Source organism: Pseudorasbora parva, chromosome 7 (genome assembly GCF_024679245.1).
Source record: "Pseudorasbora parva isolate DD20220531a chromosome 7, ASM2467924v1, whole genome shotgun sequence".
Lineage (NCBI taxonomy): Eukaryota > Metazoa > Chordata > Actinopteri > Cypriniformes > Gobionidae > Pseudorasbora > Pseudorasbora parva.
The window spans coordinates 6,142,655-6,170,040 of NC_090178.1; the positions used below are offsets into that span (position 1 = coordinate 6,142,655).

General features: G+C 37.3%; 3 protein-coding genes across 6 annotated transcripts; 2 read left to right on the forward strand and 1 right to left on the reverse strand.

Annotated features, from left to right (window-relative positions):
- Nucleotides 1-4,574, forward strand: klf10 (Kruppel like factor 10). 3 transcript variants are annotated; one of them, XM_067449511.1, is made up of 4 exons: nt 1-116; nt 536-736; nt 2,244-2,778; nt 4,046-4,574. In XM_067449511.1, the coding sequence occupies exons 1-4, from the start codon at nt 96-98 to the stop codon at nt 4,321-4,323; spliced, it is 1,035 nt and encodes a 344-aa protein (XP_067305612.1). In that variant the 5' UTR covers nt 1-95; the 3' UTR covers nt 4,324-4,574. The 3 variants fall into 3 exon arrangements, with proteins under 3 accessions (XP_067305612.1, XP_067305614.1, XP_067305613.1); XM_067449513.1 differs by having other exon boundaries at nt 536-721; XM_067449512.1 differs by having other exon boundaries at nt 40-116; nt 539-736.
- A 692-nt stretch (nt 4,575-5,266) lies between these two features.
- On the reverse strand, nt 5,267-20,095 carry azin1a (antizyme inhibitor 1a). Of its 2 annotated transcripts, none has more exons than XM_067447860.1 (12): nt 19,899-20,095; nt 16,368-16,489; nt 13,811-14,001; nt 13,546-13,719; nt 13,232-13,404; nt 12,036-12,170; nt 10,555-10,636; nt 10,304-10,378; nt 10,042-10,207; nt 7,872-7,990; nt 6,560-6,774; nt 5,267-6,459 (listed from the first exon to the last, which is right to left on the reverse strand). In XM_067447860.1, the coding sequence occupies exons 3-12, from the start codon at nt 13,916-13,918 to the stop codon at nt 6,345-6,347; spliced, it is 1,362 nt and encodes a 453-aa protein (XP_067303961.1). In that variant the 5' UTR covers nt 13,919-14,001; nt 16,368-16,489; nt 19,899-20,095; the 3' UTR covers nt 5,267-6,344. The 2 variants fall into 2 exon arrangements, with proteins under 2 accessions (XP_067303961.1, XP_067303960.1); XM_067447859.1 differs by lacking the exon at nt 19,899-20,095 and adding an exon at nt 18,051-18,258.
- Nucleotides 16,140-26,814, forward strand: LOC137083489 (uncharacterized). Its single transcript, XM_067449438.1, has 5 exons — nt 16,140-16,193; nt 21,035-21,248; nt 21,317-21,336; nt 22,549-23,125; nt 26,807-26,814. Exons 1-5 carry the CDS (start codon nt 16,140-16,142, stop codon nt 26,812-26,814), a joined length of 873 nt encoding a protein of 290 aa, XP_067305539.1.
- Nucleotides 26,815-27,386: the final 572 nt, after the last annotated feature.

Here is a 27,386-nt window from a genome sequence, read left to right on the forward strand (position 1 = left end):
AATGAATCGAAGAGCAGAAACAGTGACAGTATTTATCATAATAAGACTTACGTGTTCAGTCACAACAATAACGAGAGATAAAATACAGCAACAGTATGTCGTCTCTAACTGAAATAGTAAGTAAACTAGAATTTTCTGCAGATAAGCAATATTAATCTGTTTTAATGAGATGCAGATGTAGGCTAATGCTTTCTCTGTGCGCTTGATATCTATTATATTCACTTAATTTGTTTATTACATGCTAATTTAGAATAACAACCTAAAAAACATTAGTTGATGTATATTGAAGGAAATTAATATTTTTTGATATAAAACCAACTTGATTTTTTAAAAGAGTATTAAAATAAAGTATTGTTATTATAATATAGATAAATAATATTTTAAAATAATATAATAGTCCTAAAGTATTACATTTGGTAGTTTTACTTTGTGAAGTTGTGAAGTTTTGAAGCAACTTGGCAATGTTAAAATTATAACCTTTTCCATATAATTATGATCTTTTCTTCCTTATCATTTTTCCTAATTTGACATCTAGCAGCGTGTGACGTGTGCAGACACAGACAGGAGACATTCAGAAGCTGTGGACACCCTGATATCCATGAGCATTGACTGGGAGGCCGGAAATATCCAGAAGAGGACATTTCGGCCCTTGACCCCTCCCTCTGATGCCTGTGAGGATTCAGTGTGTTCAGTCTCTGCTGATTTCCACCAGTCGACCTTAGTGAGTGAGACAGAGGTGAATCTCAAAGACAGATCCAGCTCATATTTCATCCCAACATCACAATTTTAAAATAAAGAAATACCATGTTAATGAAAAATAGTGCATATTTACCCCCACAATTCTCATTACTACAATACAAAATTCTTACATTATCTTACAAATCTTACTGTATTGTTATTTAAACTGGAATGTATATATATTTATATATTTTTATTGCATTTAATTTAATTGATTTTAAAGTCCTCATGAAATCAAAATTGACCCTATTTACATTGTTAGCACATATTACAGGTCTTAGAGCGAACAATTAATCCATGCAATTTAATACAAAGAAAAAAATATTGCTGTAATAATCTTTAATCAAAAGTTTGAAAAGTAGCCTAACTTCCAGTCTGGAAACGGCGATCCTTCTCATATGACGGCAGTTTGATGGCTTGCGGATTAAAATGTATAACCACTCCCTTCCAACCGTTCGTCTGCTACGAGCGAGAGATGGAGAGGAGGAGTGCTGAAGTAAAAACTCTGCCCTCTGTTCTATATTTCGTTTCACTTGGCCAAAGAAATTCACTTGCAAGGTCCACTGGGACTTTAAATTACCTTGATTTTAAGAAAAAAATTAACTATAATAATTATTATATAAAGAATATAAGAATACTGCATAATAATGAAATAAACTATTACATTTGGTAGTTCTATTTTGTGAAGTTATGCCAAAATAAATTATAATCTGTTCTTTTTTCAGTCTCATCATTTCTTTATTCTTGTATTATAACCTAAACCAAAAGTTAACATTTCAAACATTTCAAGTAATTAATTTGGCTTAATGCATGATATATATAATTACTCGAAATATGATTGGAATCACTTCAAAAAAGGAAAATACAGTTCAGTGCAACATATCCGGTGCAAGTCTGTCATATAGGCTCCATAAAAGTATAATGAGAACATTTTAATTGTGTGCTTGGGACGTGGATTTTAATTTGTTTTTGTAATCAGGCTCTTAAAAATATTAACCGATTTTTCGGTTAATAAATCGCCTTCAAATATAAAGAATTAGAGGTATTGGACATATTTTTCATATTAGTGCATCCATATATCTTAATGGCACAAATAATGGAAAATATATAATAATATTCAATACACAATGTCCTGAATATGTTTTTTGTGAGATTTACTCATGAATTTCAACTGCATGCTGAATTAAAAAGCAACCAATCAATATACATTCTTTAAAATAAAGGTTCCAAATGGGGTTTTTTTTGCAGAGAAGAACTATTTTGGGTTCTATAAAGAACTTTCAGTGAACAGTTGAAGAAGATCTGAATAACTTAAAGAACCTTCCTCCACTTTAAAGAAGCTTTTGGGGAATGGAAAGGTTCTATAAATGTTGAAAGTTCTTAATGAAACCTTAAAATGCCAATAAAGAACCGTTATTATTATTATGAGTAACGTAATCTGCCCAATCATTTGTTTTAGTAAAGTAATATCAAGAAACATTCATGAATTGGTTGTTTTATTTCAGGCAGTGTCGTGCATGACTCCACCGCACAGTCCCGACTGTGACCAACACCAGGGGTCAGGGGTCAGCAGATCTCAAGCCATCAGTGTGATCCGCCACACGTCAGACACACTGAGTCAGAGAACCAGTGACTCAGCAACGACCCTTCAGCCTCTCAGATCGGATCCCCCATCAGCCCCTGCTGCAATGGTGTCCGATTCTTCTTCTGGAAGCATGCCATCAGTTTCAGTCTTCCAGATGCCTCCACTCACTCAGTCCTTTACTGGTTTGGCAAACGTTTGTCAAGGGTCTGTGGTTTTAGTGGCCGGTGTGATGGCCAAAGGTTCAGTAGTGGTAATTTTACCCCCTAAACAAACACCTTCATGTGGTTTGAAGTTTACCGCCATCGCTCCCGCTCCCGCCCACAACTCACCCACAAACAGACCGGCACCTGAAGCCGCTCCGTCACGGATTCGTGACCATGTCTGCACTCACCCGCTCTGTGGGAAAACATACTTCAAAAGCTCCCACCTGAAGGCACACATGAGGACACACACAGGTAAAGAGAATGACATTTCTCCTGCACTTGCCTGACTTTAGCTTAGTTACCAAAAGTGATGTTGGCCTAGGAAATCAGACCCCTTTATCCAAATATTATTTAAGATTTTGTAAGCATATTGCATAGATATGCTTGGAATCAATACTTTTATTGATAAATAGGTAATGCAATGAAACATGCCAAATTGTGCCAACTAAAGAGAGTACCAACAAAATGTATTAAGTTGTAGTCGATGTATTATTAAGTAGGAAAATAACCTGTAGCTTTTTTTGTTTGCTAAATAATTTTGACACATACCTTAACCAAACATTTTTTTTCTTTTCCCTCAAATTTAAATTATAAAATATTGGCCTCACATTTTGATGGTTTAATTGAACTTTTAGGGTAATTCAAAACAAATATCCCATCCGGATATCACTTTTAGACAATACTATATGTATTTAATATTTATAAGAGAGTTTTAACAAACTAATAAACTTAATGCGCACCTAACGAGCACCTGTTAGTGGGTGGGATATATTAGGCAGCAAGTGAACATTTTGCCCTCAAAGTTGATGTGTTAGAAGCAAGAAAAATGGGCAAACGTAAAGATTTGAGTGAGTTTGACAAGGGCCAAATTGTGACGGCTAGACGACTGGGTCAGAGCATCTCCAGAACTGCAGCTCTTGTGGGCTGTTCACGGTCTGCAGTGGTCAGTATCTCATAAAAGTGCTCCAAGGAAGGAACAGTGGAGAAATGGCCACAGGGTCATGGGCGGTCAAGGCTCATTGATGCACGTGGGATGACTGGCCCGTGTGGTCCGATCAAACAAACGATCTACTGTAGCTCAAATTGCTCCAGAAGTTAATGCTGGTTCTGATAGAAAGGTGTCAGAATACACAGAGCATCGCAGTTTGTTGCGTATGGGGCTGCATAGCGCAGACCAGTCAAAGGTGGCCTCTTTCAGCAGGATAATGCGCTCTGCCACAAAGCAAAAATGGTTCAGATGTGGTTTGAGGAGCACAACAATGAGTTTGAGACGTTGACATGGCCTCCAAATTACCCAGATCTCAATCCAATTGAGCATCTGTGGGATTTGCTGAACAAACAAGGCTGATCCATGGAGGCCAAAATGTTCACTTGCTGCCTAATATATCCCACCCATTACAAGTGCTGTGATGAAGAGATAATTAGTGTTAGTTACTTCCCCTCTCAGTGGTCATAATGCATAGGGCAAACTAAAAAAAAACTCAAAGTTGGGTTTACTGTACATTTGTTCTCCCATCAGGTGAGAAGCCGTTCAGGTGCTGCTGGGACGGCTGCTTAAGGCGTTTTGCCAGATCTGATGAACTTTCACGTCATCGCCGCACACACACGGGAGAGAAGCGTTTCGCCTGCCCCATTTGTCACAGTCGTTTTGTGCGTAGCGACCACCTGGCAAAACACACACGCCGTCATCTAACAGCCAGGAGAACACCGCTGTGGCAAAGGGAGGTTTGCCATCTTAACAGCCTCAACACTCTCTATCGCACCCTCCAGCCTTTGGCTCCCAAGACTGAGAGCTGACAGACTGAAACAAGGACACATCATTATGTTTCCATCTGTATAAATATAAATGTTGGAATCATTAAGATTTTTTTTAATGCTTTTGAAAGAAGTCTATTCTGCTTACCAAGGCTGCATTTATTTGTTCAAAAACACAGTAAAATTAGCACTTCATTTTGTTTTTTATGTGAATATATTTAAAAACTTAATTTATTCCTATGATCAAAGCTGAAGGTTCTTCAGTGTCACATGATCCTTCAAAAATCATTCTAATATTTATATATATATATATCTTTTCACTTTTAACCATTAGACATTTGTATTAACACATGCCTGTTTTTTGACTATTAAAAATATGTGACACAGCTTGCCTGTATTTCACTATATTAGATTATCTTGTTCCGTGACACATTACAGTAAGGTTACATTTGATAACTACACTTTAAATTTGTAGATAGCATACTTCTAAAGCATTTATTAATCTTGGTTAATAAGTGGTTTTAGGTTTGGACAGTCTATGGTTTGGAGCTGAGGTTTTGTTTAAAAATTAAAAACAAATAAAGTAAATGAAGAAGCACGATGATTTGAATATACTCCAGGGTTTCTACTGATACAAAGCCATTAACTAATCACTGAAGTAACCCTTCAATGGATTTACTAGTGCGACTTTAGAATAGTGTTACTTTTTTTGCTCATATTTCGATTGTTGGAAAGCCTTTTTTTAAACATTGTTTTTTTTTCTCCTCCCATTTTCAGTAGTATGACAAAAATATGGTTTTATATTCGGGACCCAATTGGCAAATCTCATTTGTATGCTGTGATACTGGATTTTGTAATATACACTGCAAAATAGATGTAAATTGAAAGCATACAAAGCAGATGATCACTAACCTAAAATGAACTAAATTAAGTTTCTAGCTATTTGAAGTTTAAAAGTGAACTTGTACAGTAAAGGCAGCGTAAATAATTCCACAAGGCCACTTAAAGCCATTTTATTAACAGCAAATCTGTACACTGTAAATGTTGTAAACGGCAAACAGTCTATAGGTTATGTTCTGACATCGAACACAAAACACATTTCAAATTCCTTTTCATCTGTTGACAAAACAGAAACCACAGCACTTGCCTGGATCTTGCAAGTAAAGAGCAACACAACAGCTTCCTCTCACTTCAACCAGCACCACTTGCTCCAACCATCTTCAACACATTCTGAGACAAAAGCAGAGACGTCCTGGACAGAACACATGCAATGTGTGCTAATAATAATGCTTGATATCTGACGCTCGTAAACCATTGCTTGGAAAAGCATCAACTCAGGCCTGAAAGGCGCTTCTAGCTTTGCAATCTTAATTTTGTGCAATATTGCATTACAAAATGCATCTACATTTCATAACGATATGAATTCCTTACTGCACTGAACACGTCTTTTCATTAAAATGCAATAGCTTCCTTGTCACAGCAATGCAACACATACAAATTTGTACAACTGTACCAGACGCTTGGCATTTGCATACTTGTGTAAGCTGCGTTCTGTGGGTGAGATTGCAACAGTTTACAAAGTCTCCATTGTATTTTGTCCAGAAAAACAACATATTGCTCTGCTGGACATTCCTGCAACAGTTTAAATAGGACGAAGATCACAATTATCCAGTTTAAAACATATTCTTAATACAAAGAACAAAAACAAGTGCACATTTCTTGATAAGCATCTGATGATATCATGAAACTAGACTTGCGGTTTAATAAATAACATCCCCATTGTGTACATGAATGACTCACTTGGAGGAAATATATGCAATGTGTGTATATTTAGAAAACAGACTTAAAAATTATTAAGTATATCTGTAAACGCCAACGCCATTTGTTAAAGCTAATCGGAACTATCTGCTGTATATCCATCAGTTATGATGCCTAGGAAGTTGGAAGTCTGGTCAATAACACTTCTTCAGTCCTGATTCTAGAAGCATCTGAGATTTCCGGTTCTTAAGCGCTTAAAATCAATCTTTAAAAAAAAAACAATAAAAATAATAAGTGGCTTTGTGTTAAGCTGGGGTAGAAATGGATGCCTCAGATATGCTTGGTTGCAGGCAACATGGTCCAAGAGAGAAGTTCTTCATCCCCGTGTCCAAACTGGCGCCACAATTACGAATCTCTTGCCTGCAGAGAAGAAAAACAACTTGATTAAAAATCAAAACATATGCACCAGCTTTGAAATTCCACTTACAGTAGCACCAAGACACAAACATATACTCCATACCAGTCGCATTCGGTGATGCTGTAGAAGACGAGCGGTTTGTGTTCATCTCCGTTAGTGAATGTGGACCCCAGACCGTTGGCCCCTGCGTTGCTGAAAAGCAGCCAGTCTCCTACACCGAGCTCCGGCAGCAGACATCGCTCCACCACCTGATCCAGATCATCAGCAGACGGACCCCACAGACTGCTGGAGAACAGCGGCCGCTCTTTGCTCATCTCCTGAGAAAATATGACATTATTACGGTCAGCTTTCACAGCCTCTATAGACTAAAAAAAAATGCTGCTCTGTGATTGGGATAGGATGTTTAAAGAAAAGCCATTTCTATGATCCTCACCCCACAAAAAAGGTGTATTGGAGTTATTGCATGTATGAAATGCATTCTGAACAGTTCTGTTAAAATTAGTGACTAATCTTTTAAAAAGTTTAACGTGTTAAAAATATAAGGCAAATAACACAGCATCCGTTCTTTCTTGCTACATTATATGAGCCCACTCTTATTCATGCAAATTATTTTAAACCATTCAAGCGTGACCAGACAAAAGAGAATGCACTTTCCTTGTGACACACACACACGTCACACAGAAAGAAGCGCACCAGAATCAAGTTCTGTTTCACAATTGAACAAAGAATTATGGCAAAATGTTTTTTTTTTGAGTAACCTCATAATAATGTCTTAAATGAACTAAGGGTTGTGGGAAAATGAGAAGCGCGTGACAGCGTGCCAGACCCGCATCATGTGCAACAGCGTCAGATCACTTAAAGTGACAGCAGCCAGTAATGCAGTCTGTCATTAATGTAAATCAAAGAACAAAGGTAACAACATGTTTTAGCTTTAATAAGGATGTGTCTATATTTAATTTATAATTTATGCAGTTAAGACTGCATAACTTCAATCAATTTATATATATATATATATATATATATATATATATATATATATATATATATATATAAAGGCCACAGGTAAATTACATTTATTATAATGGGATTGTGTGAAGATTGTTTTAAGTTCACTTGAAAGTTATTTTTTAAAGCCTAAAAAATGCTGAAATTGATAGCTTTTTTTTTTTTAAATTAGACATGAGTACAAGAATTAGTATCCGTGATACTGGTCTTTATTCATAAAAAGATGCCATTACAACAAATATACAAATAATATTTCGGAGAGTAACTGAAATATTACAATATAAAAATGCCAACATTTTTAATCATGATTGTAAAAAAAAATTTTTTTATCGATTGACAGCACTAATTCTGAAAATTAAATTCATTGGGTCAATGTCACATTCTTTAGGAAAAACTGAAAAATATTTACCTTGTGTGCAGATGGCATCGATATTGAATCTTCACACAGCAGCTTATTGGCAAATGACCCATAAACACCATCATTCATGTAGTAGAGGAACTCTGGCTCATCGTTTGGCGACAATAGTTCTGAAAGAGTTTAATAAACACAGATGATCAATGCATCTCCTATTAAGACATTTAAAGTGAATGAAAATACATTTGTAAAATGTTGTTTATATGTCTATGTGGTGTTTTTAATATGCTTTAAGACAAACCATGTGCAAATTCATTAGTCTACACCATCGCTGAGTGCTTTCTCCTTAAAACTGCAGTGAACCAAAGACAGTCTCAAAAGCGCGGTTTGAAATCGCTCGTTCTCTACGTCACAAACATGTTGTAACCAATCCAGTCAACGTGTGGGCGGGCTATAGCATATCATCATTACTATGCTGCGAAGCAGGGGAGTCTCAAGAGAAGCCAGGTTATCCTGGTATATTTTTCTGTTGATATGAAAATATATTGGGTACATTTAACAATATAGCAGGTGGATTTCCACATGCAAAACTTAGTAAAACAAAAATTAGTATCCTCAATTCCCAAATGATTAAAAAATGCTATTAAAAGTAAAGGTGATTTGACACATGGTAAACATGCCTCTTTCCAAACTTCTTTGGTGTGTTGCAGCCATCAAAATAAAAATGTGCTTATAATTTACAAAATACATTTAAGCTGGTCAGTAAAGACATTCACATTCTAGTTGTACTTTCATCAGTTAAATAAAGGTTAAAGGGAATTAACAAAACAGTTTAATTGATTACACTTTTACAAAACGTCCGAACTTTTCTGGAATTGGTGTTGTATACTCATAGCGCCTATTTGATCATTTGTTTAGATGTTTTCACAGTAGTGAGCTCCAGGCCGTCAGTGCTCATGTACTCATGTACAGAGCACAGCTTCATCTCGGACAGTCCTTTGGGGATTTGCCACTGGCTCTTATGTAGATTGTGGTTAATATCATGATATAATTCATTTTTGGCATATCAAACTGTAAATCTTTGGGTTTTATTAATCTATTACTTGATCCTGAGAAAATTGATTTGGCTAAGGCCAAAGTTAAATTTCATAACTTAAATCCTGTATTTACTAGGGCTGACCCCTAATAGTCGAAGATTCGATGCATCGATATGCAGGACCGGATTTGACCACTGATCTCATAGTCGAATCTTCGCGGGTGTTATGAAACGAGGATTATACCATTTTGGAAATATTGGTGTGCTCAATATTAGTGTTATAAAGACGTGTCGGCTTAAGAACGTGCATATAAACGCACTCAAAGTGTTCTTTTCCTCTCTAGGCAGGTATCTTTTTAGGTTTATTTATCAAAATGTTCTTTTATATATTTGTGTGATGTTCTGTGTTTCGATTGCGGACCTTTAAATGTTATGAGAGAACGGTTCATTTACGAATGTGTAGTGTATAGTTCTGATCATTTTATTAAAAGCGGTGGCTGTGTGCCGTGTGTAAAGTAAAATAAAAATAGTCTTAGCCTCCTGCTGACTAGTGTCCTGCCCTTCCCAACCCGTTTATACCGTTTCCTTTTTTCCAGTCTATGGTTTACACACACATAGATGATTTGACTATCGGTCGACCATAGAGAGAATCGAAAAATCTGATTCGAATGTGTAAATCCTTAGTCGGGGACACCCCTAGTATTTACTAGAGCTTATGACCGAACTCTTTGCTTGTGTTTATTTCCTATTGTAAAAACATTGTATGCTTATATAATGGCTATAATTGTTTATCTAAATATATTTGTTCAATAAAGAAAGGGTCCGTTAGTTATTGTGATTTCAACTTTCGAAAGTTACATTATTACTAAACTCCAGCAGAGACTGACTTTATGAGTAGCAAAGACTGCGGAAGGAAGTAGTTCTGAACAAAAGACTAAAAAATGATGCCGTCAAACTGTTGTATAAATGCAATATCAGACTTATGCGATATGGCTCTATATCAGCACAGCGTATATAATAAAACTGATATAAAAACTTGTCAAAATTTGAATTTTAAATTATGCTTTTGAAAGAAATATGCTTGAAATCTAAAAAATACAGTAAAAACAGAAATATTGTGAAATATTAAATAAAACAAAAGCCACATTACTTCATGAATATCTGATTTGAACAATGACTAGTACTCACTGTGTGGTTGACCATTGCAATCCCGAGCCACTGCTTTCTTAGCGATTATATTCACGGCCAGCGTGAAAGCAGATGACACATAATAAGCTCCGGGTTCGGCGATTATCGACAAGCCGGTCGAGGGAGGAAAATACATGTCCAGCATGGGTTTAAGCATCTGGTGAACCTGCACATGAAAACAACACAAGACGCTCAGGGAAAAGGAATTTATAAAAATGCAACAACAAAAAAACTCTTGCAAATGTATAGCAAAATACAGTACCTTGTCTAACTGTGCTTCACTTCCATCAAAGCCGCCTCCAATGTCCAGAATATTCATCTCGAAGCCAAGCTCTTTCTAAGATCAAATTAATTTATAACAAGTAAACACGGGGGAAAAAACTTATTTGGTCAGCAGAGGAAGTGACATTTGGATAAATAAAGATCATTCTCTCTTGATCCAGTAGAGAAACTCAGCACAAAAGGAACAATCGCATAAAAATTGTATCCATGACTCCATGAGCGATGACTCACCCCCATATCAAAGACACAGCGGGCATCGGACACAGCACGAGAGAAGGCTTGTGCATCCTGACAACAACTGGGAATGTTGAATCTGTGAGCAAAGGATGAAACCAACAGCATGAAATCCAGACCTACCTCAATCACTTCCTTTAGAAATGATCTTGGCATAACTGTGCATGAGTCAGAGACGGTCCATGTGAAAAAAGAAGTTAGTTCTGAGAAACTTTAAAACTGGTCAAAGTAATAAAACATTTGTATCATGTAATATATACACTTTTATTTTGCTCTTGATTATTTTAACTGTTAAAGTAATAAATTAGGAGTAGACATTATACCTATTAAGCCTTTTGGTAGCCTACAGTAAAAGTAAAGAAAAAAGATTTTGGTGCCATAAAATAATCCCCAGACAGCTGAAAATTTAAAAAAAAAATTGGTATTTAAAGTGTTTTTATCACTGTTTGTAAACTACATTTGCACAATAACCAGTCAAAAGTATTTTGTGAGCGAATTCAGTTTCTCGGATGAAGGCTACGCAAAACGTTTAAGAGAAAAGGCAAAAGCATTTGAAAAGCCATATTTTTGTCCCTTAAGGGCTCCGCAGAGCACTAGTAATCCAGATTTGGTAATCTGAAAAAGTGTGCCTCTGGATCAGGGTGATTTTGGTTTGAACGACCAACACAAAGGTAAGATGATTTACCTGATCCTGGATAGCAAAACATTAACAACTGGCTCTAAGTGATCTAATCCATGCCGAGCTTGTTTAACTCCCGAAGTCTGGTTCCTTTGATTAGTGTGATCGCTCCGAACTGTGCCTGGGCGGGGTTTGTTTAACCGTCCCAGGCCGGTTTGGAAGAGGTAGGCCAGAGCCCGGTTCAGTTTGGCTTGGGCACGGTACGCACAGAAAAGTGCACTACTGTCATTATTAGAGAAGCAAACATCTTCTATTACTACTTATATCGTACGCTTCCTGCTTCCATAATAATCTTCTGATACGTGCAGCACAATCAAGTGAAAATCGATGCGCGGCATAAATTATAAATCTATTAGGGAGTCTATTTTGCGAAAACGTTTTTCTCCCCGTTTTCTTTCAAACAAAACGTTGCATCATAAATCACGTAAGCGTGGAACATTAAGTGTAATGTGAGTGTAAGCCAGCAGGAGAGTGGGGACAATTGAGCCAGAGCATGATACAAGCAAACCGCGCCTAGTGTGAGTACACCCTTATTCAATATCTATGGAGTACCTAAAGGCACATGGTGATGGGAAGAACAAAATGAGATTGGAAGGGAAAAAATATATAATTTCCATACTTTTGCATACTTAACATTCACAAAACTTGTGTTCTTTGCGAGTAAATGCACATTTTCAAAGGGAGCACAAACATTTTGCCATCATTTACATATAACTCTTTCGGCCATCTAATTTTTTTCCATAACCATGACCCTTCAGGAGCTCTGTAAATATCCTCTTAACACTCATGACAGACTCACTTGACTCCAGTAACGTGCAGGCTGAGCTCTCTGGCACACTCCAGCAGATGTCTGCAGTCCTTCAGCGTGGAGCCAAACGGTATGGCCGTCTCCTCTCTCTCACAACAGTTCTCTGATGTCAACAGCAGTAACACCCTGTTGCAGAAAGCAAGTTCAAGATGAAGGTTAGTGTGCATTATTGTGAATTCAGCCTATTAGAGTGCTCTTAGTCCTTAGATCAGGGAGTCTGCCATTTTAAGGGCTGTCTCAATCGCAAAATCCTTCCAGTGCACTGAAACATTCACTCCCTAAAATGCACAGTGAAAACCAGGTAGCACTGATGCTCACATTGATACTCACCCTTACTATCATTACTAGTGTCCGAATTAGTGTACACAATATAGTGGTTCATGACCATAGAAAAAATGGACCTAGTGTCCGTGACGTCATCTACAGGTTTCTGAAGAGCAGTTTTGAAGCCTAAACTCAGCCGTCGCCATCTTGGCAGGATGTGGGTGGAGCTGAGGTGCCTGGTTGCTGAAACCACACCCACTTAGCTCAACCATAGGGCAATCCACCTGTCACTCAAGTGGCCACACCCTTAATTATGCAGCACTTTAAGGTTTAATATAATTTAAATGGAAGAGTTATACAAAAATACACCCCTCTCAGTTGTCATGAAGGGCAAAATTAGCTATATGTAGCAGGCTGTAAAAAAAAATAATAATAATAAAAAAACAAAACAACAAACAGCTGTAAATTTGGGACTTTTAATATGGCGTTCAATGAGATTCTACTCCCTTTTGGAGCATGTCTCTAGTAGCCAGTCAAATAATTGCAGTTTAAGTCACTTCAGTGTTGAATTCAAGAGAGACAGCGGGATGTTCATAACCAAGGGAGCTGATTGAGACGCAGCCAATGGCTATGTTTGACACTGCGAGGCTTAGCGCTCAATTCTGTGATAATGTGGCCAATATCAGATTCCAGTGGGAAAAGATCATGGTCCTGAACTGACCCGCATGAGCAAAAGAAATGTCTTGATAACTTTGTGTATGTCAAATTTTTGAAGCGACTACCATGAATGCAGAATTGTAACAGACATGGATCTAGAGTGACGTAAAAGCCTAAATATTCCCAACCCTCCTACACAGATATTGTCTGAGAATTTTGACAATTTACCGCTAATGTTTGGATAGTGACAACCCTAGTCAACTCACTTTGCTTTGGGATGGCAGCGTGCAATCTTCCTCAACTCTGCCTCATTATCGCAAACCAGGAGGGGGATGTTGTGTTTGGCTGCGTATTTGATATGGGAGAGCTGTTTACATGTGCCACCGAGAATGATGTCCTGAGACAGGACGCCAAAGCCCTTCACCAAGTCCAGCTCATGCTGAAAGACAAGCACAGAAGCCAAAAGATGAAAGTAATAATATGTTTGAAAAATAGCTTTCAAATACAAATATAGAAAGACTTATTTTAGGACACTGAGCAATCTAGGCAGGATGAGACATATTTTATACTTCATGTTCACCTTGTTTGAACAAACAAAGCCAGTTCCAAGAGCAGCCAGGATTTCAACAACCACAGGGCTGCTGTTGCTCTTGACCGTGTAGAAAGGCCGAATCTGGTCCATTTTAGATCCCCAGCGAATTTGCTGCCGCACAATCACCCCAAGGTCAGCAACAAAAAATGCACTCTTCAGTGCCTAAAGAAGACAAACATACATCAAACTTCGGTACAAAAAAAACTCAACAGTGAAATGAAACAACACAGCAGAATGCCTTTGGTATACATACAAGTGTTTGATCATGAATGTGTTTATCGATCACATCTCTGAGAGCTGCGCTTCCTTCCAGCAGCTCAACAGAATAGTGGAGTTCATCCAGAGTTCCCTTCATTCTCATCCGTAATCTGATGTTCTGACTGGCATAAAGCAGGTCACCTATTTATGAGCACCCTCAGAGCTCTTGGGTCCTAGTGATATCCACTGCAAGCACAAGACAGACAACAAATAAAGTTTTTAAACAACATCATGGTGACCAAACTTACTAAACCCCTGTTCACAGCCTAACTCCGCTGACTGGCAATATTTGACAAATGCTGAAAAAGTGGGCAGATATTTAAAATATGATGAATCTTTATTTAGAAAAAAAAAATACACATTGGTTGACAATTCAAGAGCATACATCAACAATTACATTATGTTTAGGGGAATAGGGCAATATTAATATAATGTAATATGCTAAAAATGGGCAAACTAATCAGCGAGTCTGCCCGGGGGGTGGGGGCACCGCTGCGCCAGGCAGTGTCACAAATTGTCCCTCAGAAACATACCCCTTGGGCTTATAAGCATGTGGTCACCCTACCTGAGAAAAATCTCAAAGAATCATCGCAAAGATAGATAGTGACTGGAGTGAGGACAGTGGCTTTGCAACAGAGCGTTCATCTAAAGTAGAGGACTTTTCTCCACCACCTTCACCTGAAGTGGAGGGTGAAATGTCTGTAGACACAGAGCCTTATCAATCGAGCCACTGACTCAAATTGCGTTAAAGGGGGGGTGAAATGCTGTTTCATGCATACTGAGCTTTTTACACTGTTAAAGACTTGGATTCCCATCCTAAACAGACAAAGTTTCAAAAACTAATGTTGGACGTTTGATGGAGTATTTCTGTGTCAAAAATACTCTTTCCGGTTTCTCACAAGTTTCGGCGAGTTTTTTCGAGTATGGGTCTACTTGACGTTAATAAGAGCGGAAGGTCCTTGTATGGGCTGTACGGGCTCTTCTCCCGGTAGGGTGCGCGCGCGTGACTAGAGCACGCTGTAAACAGTCTCTCAGATGCAGATCCAGTCGTCCGTGAACACTTATGTCGCGCCGCGCTTCTCTTTATTCCTATGGGTGACGTCGAGCGACTTCAACGCTTCAGCACAGCATTCCGGGAAGGCAGCGCTGCATTTGAACCGATTTGAACGCAGAAATGACGGGAAGCTTCACAACATCGTTTCAGTTGCGTCTCAAAATGGATTTACACGCCACTGCTGTCAGGACTTTACCAAATCATACCAAAGAAGTGTGTTTTTGACGGAGCAGTCCCAGCGATAAAGCTTCGGTCCAGCTTTGGAAGCAGCCGGTGAGTTAACTTAAACTGCTTCAAATGTCTCTGCTTTTGGCTACGGACGCATGAGTAAACATCAGTAAACGACACGATCGCGTGCTTCGTCATTCAAATGCGCTAACGGTTACTCCATTGTTGTTCTCTGTATAACGTTACACTAGTCTGACTCTTGACGTGCAAAACCGTTTTGCTTGCTACTTCTAAGGTCTATTTGCATACAATAGTCCATAAACCGAATCATGTCCTCATACACTGCGAGTAAACACACAGAAATGTGGAGAGGCCATTAAATACAGTAACTTACATACCACAGAGACGGACGTCCTGATGTTACCGTTTCTCCTGTTCAATTTATTTCAGCCTCAGATTTGATTGTGGATCATTATCTGTATTAGATTATCATTATCATTATCTTATTTAACAAACGAATGAAATTATACTCTTCTAGTTAACCAGAGATGTTTTGTTTGTATTAGTTAGGTTCATCCGTGAAGCAAGATGTTTTAAAAAAGTGGTGGGGACATGTCCCACCTGTCCCACCCGCAAATTACGTCTATGAGTTAAAAAAATTGGTTGATTGACGCCAATCGGACGTTCATGTTTTTTTTTCCGTCTATTTGAAAGTTAGGCTAATAAACATGTTGCATATACGGCCTGATTATGTCATTTTTTTAAGTTACATAAACTGCTTTCAGGAGTTTTTGACCAGCATATCATCAAAATGTCCGGAAAACGAAACCTCTGCCGGTCACTTTGACCAGCACCGAAAATTTGGTTGCAGTAGCCACCGTTCAACCTTAAGAGGGCAGCACTAAGACGTTTTTACACCATATATTATAGAATTAAAACACTTTATACCCAAATGTCAAAACATTCACTCGAACCAATAAACAGCATTAATAAAGCCCCAGTCTTGCAGATCATTAACTAAAAAAAGTTGGTTTAGTTACCCTTTAATGCTCTTTTTATTATCAGTCAATTATAAAATTGACACATTCAAAGTCACAATATCATGTTTGACATCAGAAAAACTCCTGCAGTGGACATCGATCAGAGCTCCCAGCAGGTCAGAAGAGTCACTGACTTCCACTGACCCTGGAAATCAATTCTCAAAGCAGGTCTAAAAACAGCTAAAGACTGAATTGTAACTGCTTTGACGTTATGACCAAAGTCATGTTGCACTTGAAGAGCAAGTATATGATAGCACACCATAAGTGAGGTTACAGCAATGTGAACTTACAGGGACAGGTCAGAGGGCGACCTCTCCAGCTATCAGCTAGGATCCCAAGGGGGCTCCGCGTTGAAATCAAACTGCTCACGGTGGACAAAAGCCCCTAAGCTGTTCTCGTAGTTAACGTACACCTGCAAGAAAAAAATACTTGTAAATGATACAATATTTAATGTTGACAAAATAGGTTAATTATGATCATGACAGGTGTAAAACACATGTACTAATGTTCATAAGCTGTGTGGGTGGAGAGAAAAAATCATTCCCAGCTAACAAAAATATGTTCCCATTAAAGCCACAATATGTGATTTTTCACTGATAGAGGTCGCTTATTCAAAACAAAGGTGTCGCTTTATGATGCCTTGATTTCATGGATTTTATTAAGCCACAGACAAGGGCTTCCACTTTGCCCGCTCATGTGTGTGTGGGCTGTGGGGTAACGCAGCGCTGTTTTATCATATTACACACATTATTTGAGTGTGTTGGAAGTTATGTTATAATGCTACTTTGTGCGTTCGCTCAGCTGCTTCTACGAGACACTTGTTCACACTGCAGTGAGAGATCGATATTAGGCATGGTAAAACATGGTACTCCTGTTAAATCAAGAAAACCAGATTTAAACAATAAGATTAACTGTGTTGAGCTGCAGAACAATGATTCGTTTTCTGTCGATGAATGATCCAAACAGTTGCTCACATGTCTAATAAAACATATTATAACAAAGTGTCATTGGTGTTTTCTTTTCTTGGTTTCCGGAAATCGAGGGTAATGCGGGTTTGATGTCATTGATAGGTGACGCATAGACATAAACCGTGTCCTGGTTAAAATAGCTTATTTCTCTGGGTTTAAACATTCTTGGAAACATTTGGAATAATGCAAGTCAACACAATATACAGCACTGTTCCAGTGGTTTTTAGATATTTTAATTCAAAAATCTTACATACTGTGCCTTTAAGTTATGAAAATGTTATTTCTTAAGGTTCAAAACGTTTAGGTTTTGCAATATACAAACAATTTTATCATTTTGTAAAAAATTATGGGAATGTTAAAATTAAAACAAACATTAGACGTCCAACTAAACAGCTTCTGGAAAAAATAACAGTGTATAATAAATGTAGTTTTAGTGCTAAAGTTATTAAGAATATTAATAAAGACCAGATTTTGAACAAACATTATATTAATGTGACTAGTGAAGTGACTTTGAGAGAACCTTGCAGAAGGTTAGGTAGAGTATATAAAGTAAATCAATACAATGAAGATAAGTCATGAATAAAATTTATATCAAAATAAGACCTCCGGAAATGATGAGGCGCCAATAACACACGACTTTTTGACGATTTAATATAAAACGTTTTTCATATGCATGTATAGCTATTAGCTAAATATGTTTGGTGTATTAATAAAGCAATAATGATACCATTAGTGTTATCTGTAACTATATTCCAGCGCTAAGGATTAAATTACAGGCTAATAAATTATTGCTAACCGTCATTTAAGCTATCTAACGTTAGCAGTTACAGCTATTAAAGTCGTACGTTATTTGTCGCAATCATCATAATATGACGCGTTAATTCAGGCAGAAAGCAGATAACGTTAGGTATTCATTAACAACTTCACCTGTCTTTAGTCAAATATACACAAGAGGCTAACAGACACATGTTAGCTTATGAAACCCAGAGAGGTAACGTTACTTACATTGGAGAAATCGAGAGCTTCTGAGGTAAACCGTTTTTTCCTTTTGGGCGGAATTTTTACAAAGTAACAAAAGCACCGATACGAAAGATAACGGTAATGTTTTGAGCCATATAGCTGTCTAATACAGTGAGAAGCGGATCGGGTGGACGGTTAAGCGCGCTTAGCAGAATGATGTCGGTTGTCGGATGAAGCGCGTGAGGGAGGCGGGGCGATCATTTAAATGAAGTGGTGAAGGGAGTGAGGAGGCGGGACTGTTTTTGTTAAGTAGGTGGTGAATGGTGGTGAAGCGCATGAAAGAGGCGGGCCTTGAGTAGACAAGGGGCGGGGCATTTGTTTGAATAACATGCTGAATGGCTGAATCGAGTGAAGGGGCAGATAAGGGGCGGGGCATCTGTTTGAATAACATGCTGAATGGTTGAATCGAGTGAAGGGGCAGAGAAGGGGCGGGGCTCTTGTTTGAATAATTTTATGAAGTGCGTGAACGACGTGAACCAGACTCCATGGAATCAAAATAGGAGTTTTGTAGCTTTTCTTAGTCCTATTATTTTAGGTTTGAGACCATCTGTATGCACGTGCAGCGGATAAGAATAAGTGTCAAACAGACAGACACTCAGAAGGGTAAGTGTGAGAATAAAGTCTTTGATAATATGCAGATAGCCAGTCACAAATAAACAACACGCTTATCTGCTACAAACACACTAATATAATTGTTTAGTTTACTGTAAACTAAACAGTTATATTAGTGTATACGTTACACCACCTGTACGTTATGCATCTATTTAAATTATTACATGAACCACATGAAGGCAACCAGTCACAATTTAAAAAGTTCAAAATATACATAGACACATCCTCACATATAATCATGCAACAATAATACACCTAAATCAATGATTATCTGATGATACTCTTCACACAATTGCACATTTAAGCACATTAAGTGTATGCAAACAAGCATGTAGTTGCAAACTTTTCATATTTGAACTATTTTTCATAAATTCCTATAGTGCATTCAATAATATAGAGCATACCTTTGAATCGTGATCAGTTTGAAAACCTGCTAAACTGATATTTATATGCATTTCATCTAAAATAGTAGTCTGTTATAAAAATATCTAATTGATTTACATTACAGTGCTATCAGAATTTCATCTTACTTTTTGGCAATATTAATATTCGCATATTCGCCAAATTGCATATGTTTAATGGTCATAATTAAAAACAAAATGCCATGTGTTTTGAGGTATTTTTATTTTGATGTATTTTCATTTTCATTTCCATTTCCATTTTATTTAATTTTTTTTATTCTTTTTTTGTCAGGCTTTAGGGGTAAGATAAATTTATGAAGCACAAAATATGAAACTAAAGTCTAGGATCTTGTTAAAGACTGCAAGAAAATTGAAAATATTGTATTGCTTTGCTACATTTCAACTATATGCATCAAAAACATTAGAGAAGTAAACAAAAGATAGACATGGAGTTTATAACAAAAACAATAGCTTATATATTTTGTTTTCCATGCATATAACATACAACAGTCAATTTAAACAGTTCAAAAATACAGAGACAAAACCTCACATATAGACACAACACTTAATGTATATTGACAATACATCTAAATTGTTGATTATTTTTTTATACTCTTCACACATTTAATTGCACATTTGAGCACATTAAGTGCACACAAACAAGCATTAACAGTTGCAAACAATAATAGTACATTCAATAATAATTTCAAACTTTGCAGTTATATTAGATACTTACATTTCTCCAAATTATGTAATATATTTAAAATAAATGTATTGATGCTGATAAAAAGGAGGCTATAAGAAATGTGCCATCCCATACCTGAATGCCCAAAGAGCCTTCATCATCTTGGCTAAAATTCCTGTCAGAACTTTGTCCATTTTGCACTTTTACAGCGTGATTCGGGATAAAACATAATAGATAATCCTAAATCCTAAATTGTACTATATGTTAATGCCTGGACTGGCAGAATGTCCTCTACCTACAGTCTCTTGCTCTTTATTGATGAGCTTCAGTGTCCAGTCTCTGATGAAATGAATCTAGTGTCGACACTTACATCCACAGTTTATAGAGGGAGGCGTGTTTACCCTTCTCACTCATTCTCTCTCCCTCTCTCTCTGACTTTCTGCTCCAGGTTTTCATGGTCAGATATTAGGACTTCTGATTCACCACATTCTCCCGGGTAAATGATCAACATAATGACGAATTGATGAAGATGTTGACTTCTGAAATAGTACACCTGTAACTTTGGCTTGTTACAGTGTAATTATACATTTAAGTACCTAGTAATATTAATTAACGGATGTAGATTGTTGTAGGGTTAGTTGCATGCAATTATGCATAATTTATAGTAACTACATATAACAGTTTAGTGTCTTTATGCAAAAAATAGGCCTGTCAAATCGATTAATCACAATTAATCACATCTCTAACATAAATGTTTGTGTTCATATATTGTGTGTACATCAAAATAAAAGTTCTTGTTTACATAATAGGTGTGTGTACTGTGTATAATTATATATATAAACACAGTCATTCATGTATATATTTAAGAAATATTTGCATGTATATTCTGTATACAATTAATATTATATATCAATATAAATATTTTATATATTACAGGCATGTGTGTTGCATTTGACAGCATATATATATATATATATATGCTTACAAATCAAAACAGTTTGGTTACCAAAGCTAAACCTTGACTCACTGGGGCCCAGGTCAGGAAGCAGACAAACTGGCTAAACCAACCGTCTGCTAGCTGTCTCACGTCACCAAAGTCAGCTAAATCCCAGCACATAGAGACTCTTTCACCTAGATATTATCACATAGAGACTGTGTCTGTTCCCCGAATTAGTAAATACAAAAAACCATCAAAACCATTCAACAGTAAAAATTTAATTGATGTCCAACAAATAAACAACAGATATAATACGGATGAACAATTGATAAAGCTTGGGTTGCTGAATATTCGATCCCTTTCGCCAAAAACGCTTGTTGTCAATGATATGATTATAGATCATAACTTAGAGGTGCTGTGTTTGACAGAAACCTGGCTAAAACCTGATGATTACATTACTTTAAATGAGTGCACCCCCCGAGATTATTGTTACAAACATGAGCCACGTCTGAAAGGTAAAGGGGGAGGTGTGGCTGTAATTTATAATAATATTTTCAGTATTACTCAGAAGTAGGGATGGGTATCGTTAAGGTTTTAACGGTATTACTACTCTTACCAATACTGCTTATCGGTCCGGTACTTTAACGGTATTCTTATCGGTACTTTTTGAGATTTTTATATATATATATATATATATATATATATATATATATATATATATATATATATATATATATATATATATATATATATATATATATATATATATATATATATATATATATATTATATATATATATATATATATATATATATATATATATATATACACACACACACACACACACACACACACACACACAATTAACAAAAATACACAGCCTACACATGCAGTGCTTTCATTTCAGGAAAAATTCTACTAATCAAATGTAAAATAACACTGTTCATCATAAATAGCCAAATGAATGCTTATTGAAGCTGAAGTTATTCATGCAAGAGCTGTGAGTGATTTTCTCTTTGCATTTGGTTGTTTAATTCGCAGTAATTCGTCAGCTTGTTTATTTACACTGCTGCCTCTTTAAGACAGATGTGCAGATCTTACTGATAAGATCGACTGATAATTGGCAGATGGACTATATTTTCTCCTGTCTATATATCCATAATAACTACGTCCATTTTAGACACAAACTGTGTTGTGTTTAAGAGACTCTCCAAGCCGGTCATTTTGACATAGATGTTTGTGTACATTTGATCGTTTAGACGCGAGTGTGAAACCGAAAGTGTAATTTGCTCGTCGCGGGCTGTTTCAGAGCGCGCGCGCCGACTTGGGAACAATCTCTTGCGCACATTTTTGTGCATTTAATCGCTCTTTTTATTATTAAACGCGTCCCACAATTTACCAACAGTGGCTAGACTGTATTTTACAACAATCAACGATCGTGCTGATTCTGTCATTACGTTTGAGTTTGGAGAAATGACAGCGTACTGCTGCAAAGGGAATTAAGTTGGGCTAGACATAAATATTATTATTATAATCTTTGGAAGACAAAATCTAAAATAAAAGCAGACTATCACAGATCTAAAGTGCAACCGGGCTACGTTTGAATGTTTGGTTCTGTCCTCGGCTGTCGTTTGCGGAGCTCTCTCTCTCTCTCTCTCTCTCTCTCTCTCTCTCTCTCTCTCTCTCTCTCTCTCTCTCTCTCTCTCTCTCTCTCTCTCTCGTCACGTGTATTTTCAAAAGTACCGACAGCAGAACCGATAACGTCCGAGCTTATCGATACAACGGTCTTTCAAAATTCTGCCCCGGGGCCCGTTTAATACCGGTTTTCGGTACCCATCCCTACTCAGAAGTCTAGTTTCAAATATAATTCCTTTGAAGTTTTGGTGCTTTATGTAACGCTGTGTAGTGTAAATGATAAATCCCTTCTGACATTTGTGTTGGCTACTGTATACAGGCCACCAGGGCACAATACAGACTTTATCAAAGAATTTGCTGGTTTTGTATCAGAGTTAGTATTAGCTGTAGATAAAGTACTAATTGTTGGGGATTTTAATATCCACGTAGACAATGAAAAAGACGCATTGGGATTGGCATTTAGAGACATTCTAAACTCTATTGGAGTTAGACAACACGTATCGGGACCCACTCATCGCCTTAATCATACTTTAGATCTAATAATGTCACATGGAATAAATGTTGATACTGTTAAAATTCTGCAGCAGAGCGATGACATCTCAGATCATTACCTAATATCATGTATACTTAATTTACCTAAGGCTGCAAAGCCATCCCCTCGCTTCAAATATGGCAGGACGATAACCGCTGCGACTAAAGATTGCTTTGTACATAATCTTCCTCATCAGTTCCATCTCCTCAGCATTACAGATAGCCAAGAGGAACTTGATGCTGCAACAGAAACTATTGACTCTCTCTTTATTAGCACTTTAGACATAGTTGCTCCCCGGCGCTTAAAGAAGATTAAAGCAAATAATCCAACGCCGTGGTACAACGAGCACACTCGGGCCCTTAAAACAGCAGCCAGAAAAATGGAGCGCAGCTGGAAGAAAACAAAACTAGAGGTTTTTCGCAATTTGTGGAAAGAGAGCATGATTGCATACAGAAAGGCCATAAAAACTGCTAGATCTGCTTATTTCTCATCTCTTTTAGAAGAAAACAAACACAACCCTAAGTATTTATTCGATACAGTGGCTAAATTATCAAAAAATAAAGCTTCAGCTTCTGATGTTTGTAAACAACACAGCAGTAATGACTTTATGAACTTCTTTACTAGTAAGATTGATAATATTAGGAATAAAATTATAACCATGCAGCCGTCTATTACAGTATCACTTCAGACAGAGCACTGCAGGGTCACTGAGGAAAAATTACACTCATTCACTGCTATAGGAGGAGAAGAACTGGCTAAACTTGTAAAATCATCAAAATCAACAACATGTATGCTTGACCCTATACCGACTAGGCTATTAAAAGAGATACTTCCAGAGGTCATAGATCCTCTGCTTAATATCATTAATTCATCTTTGACATTAGGATATGTACCGAAAACTTTTAAGTTGGCTATAATTAAACCACTTATTAAAAAACCACAACTTGATCCTAAAGAATTAGTCAATTACAGGCCAATCTCGAATCTACCGTTTCTATCAAAAATACTAGAAAAGGCCGTGTCTTCACAATTATGTTCTTTTTTAGAAAGAAATGGTATATGTGAGGATTTCCAGTCAGGATTTAGACCGTATCATAGCACTGAGACTGCTCTAATTAGAGTTACAAATGATTTACTCTTATCATCTGATCGTGGTTGTATCTCTCTATTAGTGTTACTCGATCTTAGCGCTGCATTTGATACTATCGATCACAATATTCTTCTGAATAGAATCGAAAATTATGTTGGTGTTAGTGGAACTGCTTTGGCATGGTTTAAATCGTACTTATCTGACCGTTATCAGTTTGTAGCAGTAAATGAAGAGATGTCACACCGATCACAAGTTCAGTATGGAGTACCGCAAGGCTCAGTGTTAGGACCGCTGCTCTTCACCCTGTATATGCTACCACTGGGAGATATCATTAGGAAGCATGGCGTTAGTTTTCATTGTTATGCTGACGATACTCAGCTCTATATTTCCTCACGCCCGGATGAAACCTACCAATTCACAAGATTAACAGAATGCATAGCTGATATAAAAAATTGGATGAATAGTAATTTTCTGCAACTTAATTCAGATAAAACTGAATTTTTAATTATTGGACAGAAAAGCTCCACAAGTAGTAACCGAGAATACTGTCTAACACTTGATGACTGCTCTGTCAAGCCCTCGTCGTCAGTGAGGAACCTGGGTGTGCTCTTTGATACCAATCTTTCATTTGAAAGCCACGTTTCTAGCATCTGTAAAACCGCATTCTATCATCTTAAAAATATATCTAAATTACGGCACATGCTTTCAATGCAAAATGCTGAACAGTTAGTACATGCGTTCATGAGCTCAAGGCTAGATTAGTGTAATGCTCTACTGGGTGGTTGCCCTGCTCGCTTAATAAACAAACTCCAGCTAGTCCAAAACGCAGCAGCTAGAGTTCTTACTAGAACCAGGAAGTATGATCATATTAGTCCAGTTCTGTCAACACTGCACTGGCTCCCTATTAAACATCGCATACATTTTAAAATCTTGCTTATTACTTACAAAGCACTAAATAGTTTAGCTCCCTGGTACTTAAGCGAGCTCTTAACGCATTATACCCCATCACGTCGATTGCGGTCTCAAAACTCTGGCCAGTTGATAATACCTAGAATATCTAAATCAACTGCAGGCGGTCGATCATTTTCCTATTTAGCTCCTAAATTGTGGAATAGTCTTCCTAGCATTGTTCGGGAAGCAGACACACTCTGTCAGTTTAAATCTAGACTAAAAACACATCTCTTTACTATGGCATACACATAGAACATTTTTAACTTTCATTATTCAGATCAATTGACTGATTGTTAGGCTGCATTAACTAGGTCAGCCGGAACCGGGAACACTTCCCATAACACCTGATGTACTCGTTACATCATAAAAAGAGTGACATCTACGCTAATGTTAGTCTCTCTGTTTATCCCGAGGTTTATCCCGGATCTGGGCCCTGTCCGGATCGGATGGTGGACCTGCCTGGACATGACCAACGCATCCTGGAGTGTCTGCTGAGCCGTGTCAAATGGTGTCTCCTCCGAATTTGCCTCACTGGCACGACATGCTCAAACCCGTCTTCGGCGCAATAATTCCGATCTTTCATGTATTCATACTCTTGTGTAATCGACGCCCCATCCCATCATTTATTTCCAAATAAATCCGTCTCTTCCGTGATACCCTGAAATTTTGAATATTCCAATCTAATATGATTTCTGTCCTGTAAGGTTGCCAGAATAATAATCTTTCACGGTGTGTTAATAGGCCAGAGGAGAACTCGCACCCCGACTGAGTCTGGTTTCTCCCAAGGTTTATTTTTCTCCATCAGGCCCCAAAGGAGTTTTGGTTCCTTGCCACTGTCGCCTTTGGCTTGGCTTGCTCAGTTGGGGACACTAAAAATATGATTAAAGTTATTCAACTTATTATACAAATAAAATGTATGAATTAGGTCTTATTTAATTCTATAAACTATAATACTGATCTGCCAACATTGTCGCTATATGATAAATTAAAATAAGCTGATAACATCACTGTTTTCTCCAGTACGGCTGTACAGCCAAATCTAATTTTGTCGCAATATTACCCTGTTTGACACTGTGAAGCTGCTTTGACACAATCGTGATTGTAAAAGCGCTATATAAATAAAGTTGATTGTTTGATTGATTGACCAACGCATACATATATATATATGTGTGTGTGTGTGTGTGTGTGTGTGTGTGTGTGTGTGTGTGTGTGTGTGTGTGTGTGTAAATATATATAAAATATAATATACAGTATAAACATAATATATATAAAAAAATCAGTGTGATTATAATATATATTCATAAGCATATAGCCTACACATTTAATAACAGAGTCACCCATTGTATTTTTAGAATAAGATGTTTAAAATAAATAAATTGTATCAACATTTTCAAGTTGACACACACACACACACACACACACACCACACACACACACACACACACACACACACACACATGTTGGTCTATGTGGTTTACAGGGACTCTCCATAGGCGTAATGGTTTTTATACCGTACAAACCGTATTTTCTATCCCCTTACACTGCCCCTGCCCCTAAACCTACCCATCACAGGAAACATTCTGCATTTTTACTTTCTCAAAAAAAACATCATTTAGTATGTTTTTAAGGCCATTTGAATTATGAGGACATTTGATATGTCCTCATAAACCACATTTATAATGTAATACCAGTGTAATACCCATGTAGTTATACAAATTTGTGTCCTCATAAACCACATAAACAGGCTCACACACACACACACACACACACAACCAACATTAGCAGCTGAAAGTATTTTACGTCTGGGTTGTTATTCTAAACGTCAACTTAAACAATGATGTGCCAATATTTTACAGACAGAAATTCCTCATTTGTGTGTATAGTTCCCTTTTCTCAGATTGCTGAGTCCTTTCCCAAAAATAGTTTCATCAGAATGTCAAATGAGCCAATTGAGCTTCACAATAGCTCTGTTTGTTTTACTCACGTCAATGTTGCTTGGACTGCTACACTTGTCAGTGAAAGTTTCTCTTTTGGAGAACACAAAAGCAGTTCCGAGTTTTGTGCCGTCTCCCCCTAGACTATAAATGAGCGCATGGCATCTAATCTAACATAACATCTAAAGCAGCTTGGAGTAAACGGCGGTGTTTGATAACTATTGTTCTTGGTATAATAGCAATTTGCCTCATGCTTGCTGAAAGAAGGACATGTGGTTCGCCTGCCATATGCAATAACACCCTACTCGTATTGAGCAACAGAAATTCTCCTGAGCTTTGAGGGCTCATATGGGGCCTCAAATACAATACAAAATAAAGGAACTCTCTAATAAACTGCATAATCTGATAGGAGAAAACAAAGGACATTTCATCGTGTAACAATAAAATTGTGCAATTTTCCAGTGAAAGTAATGAAAGCAATTTGCAACATTAAGTGGCAGGAAATGTCAACAGCGTTGGATAATGGGGGAGACCGGGGCTAGT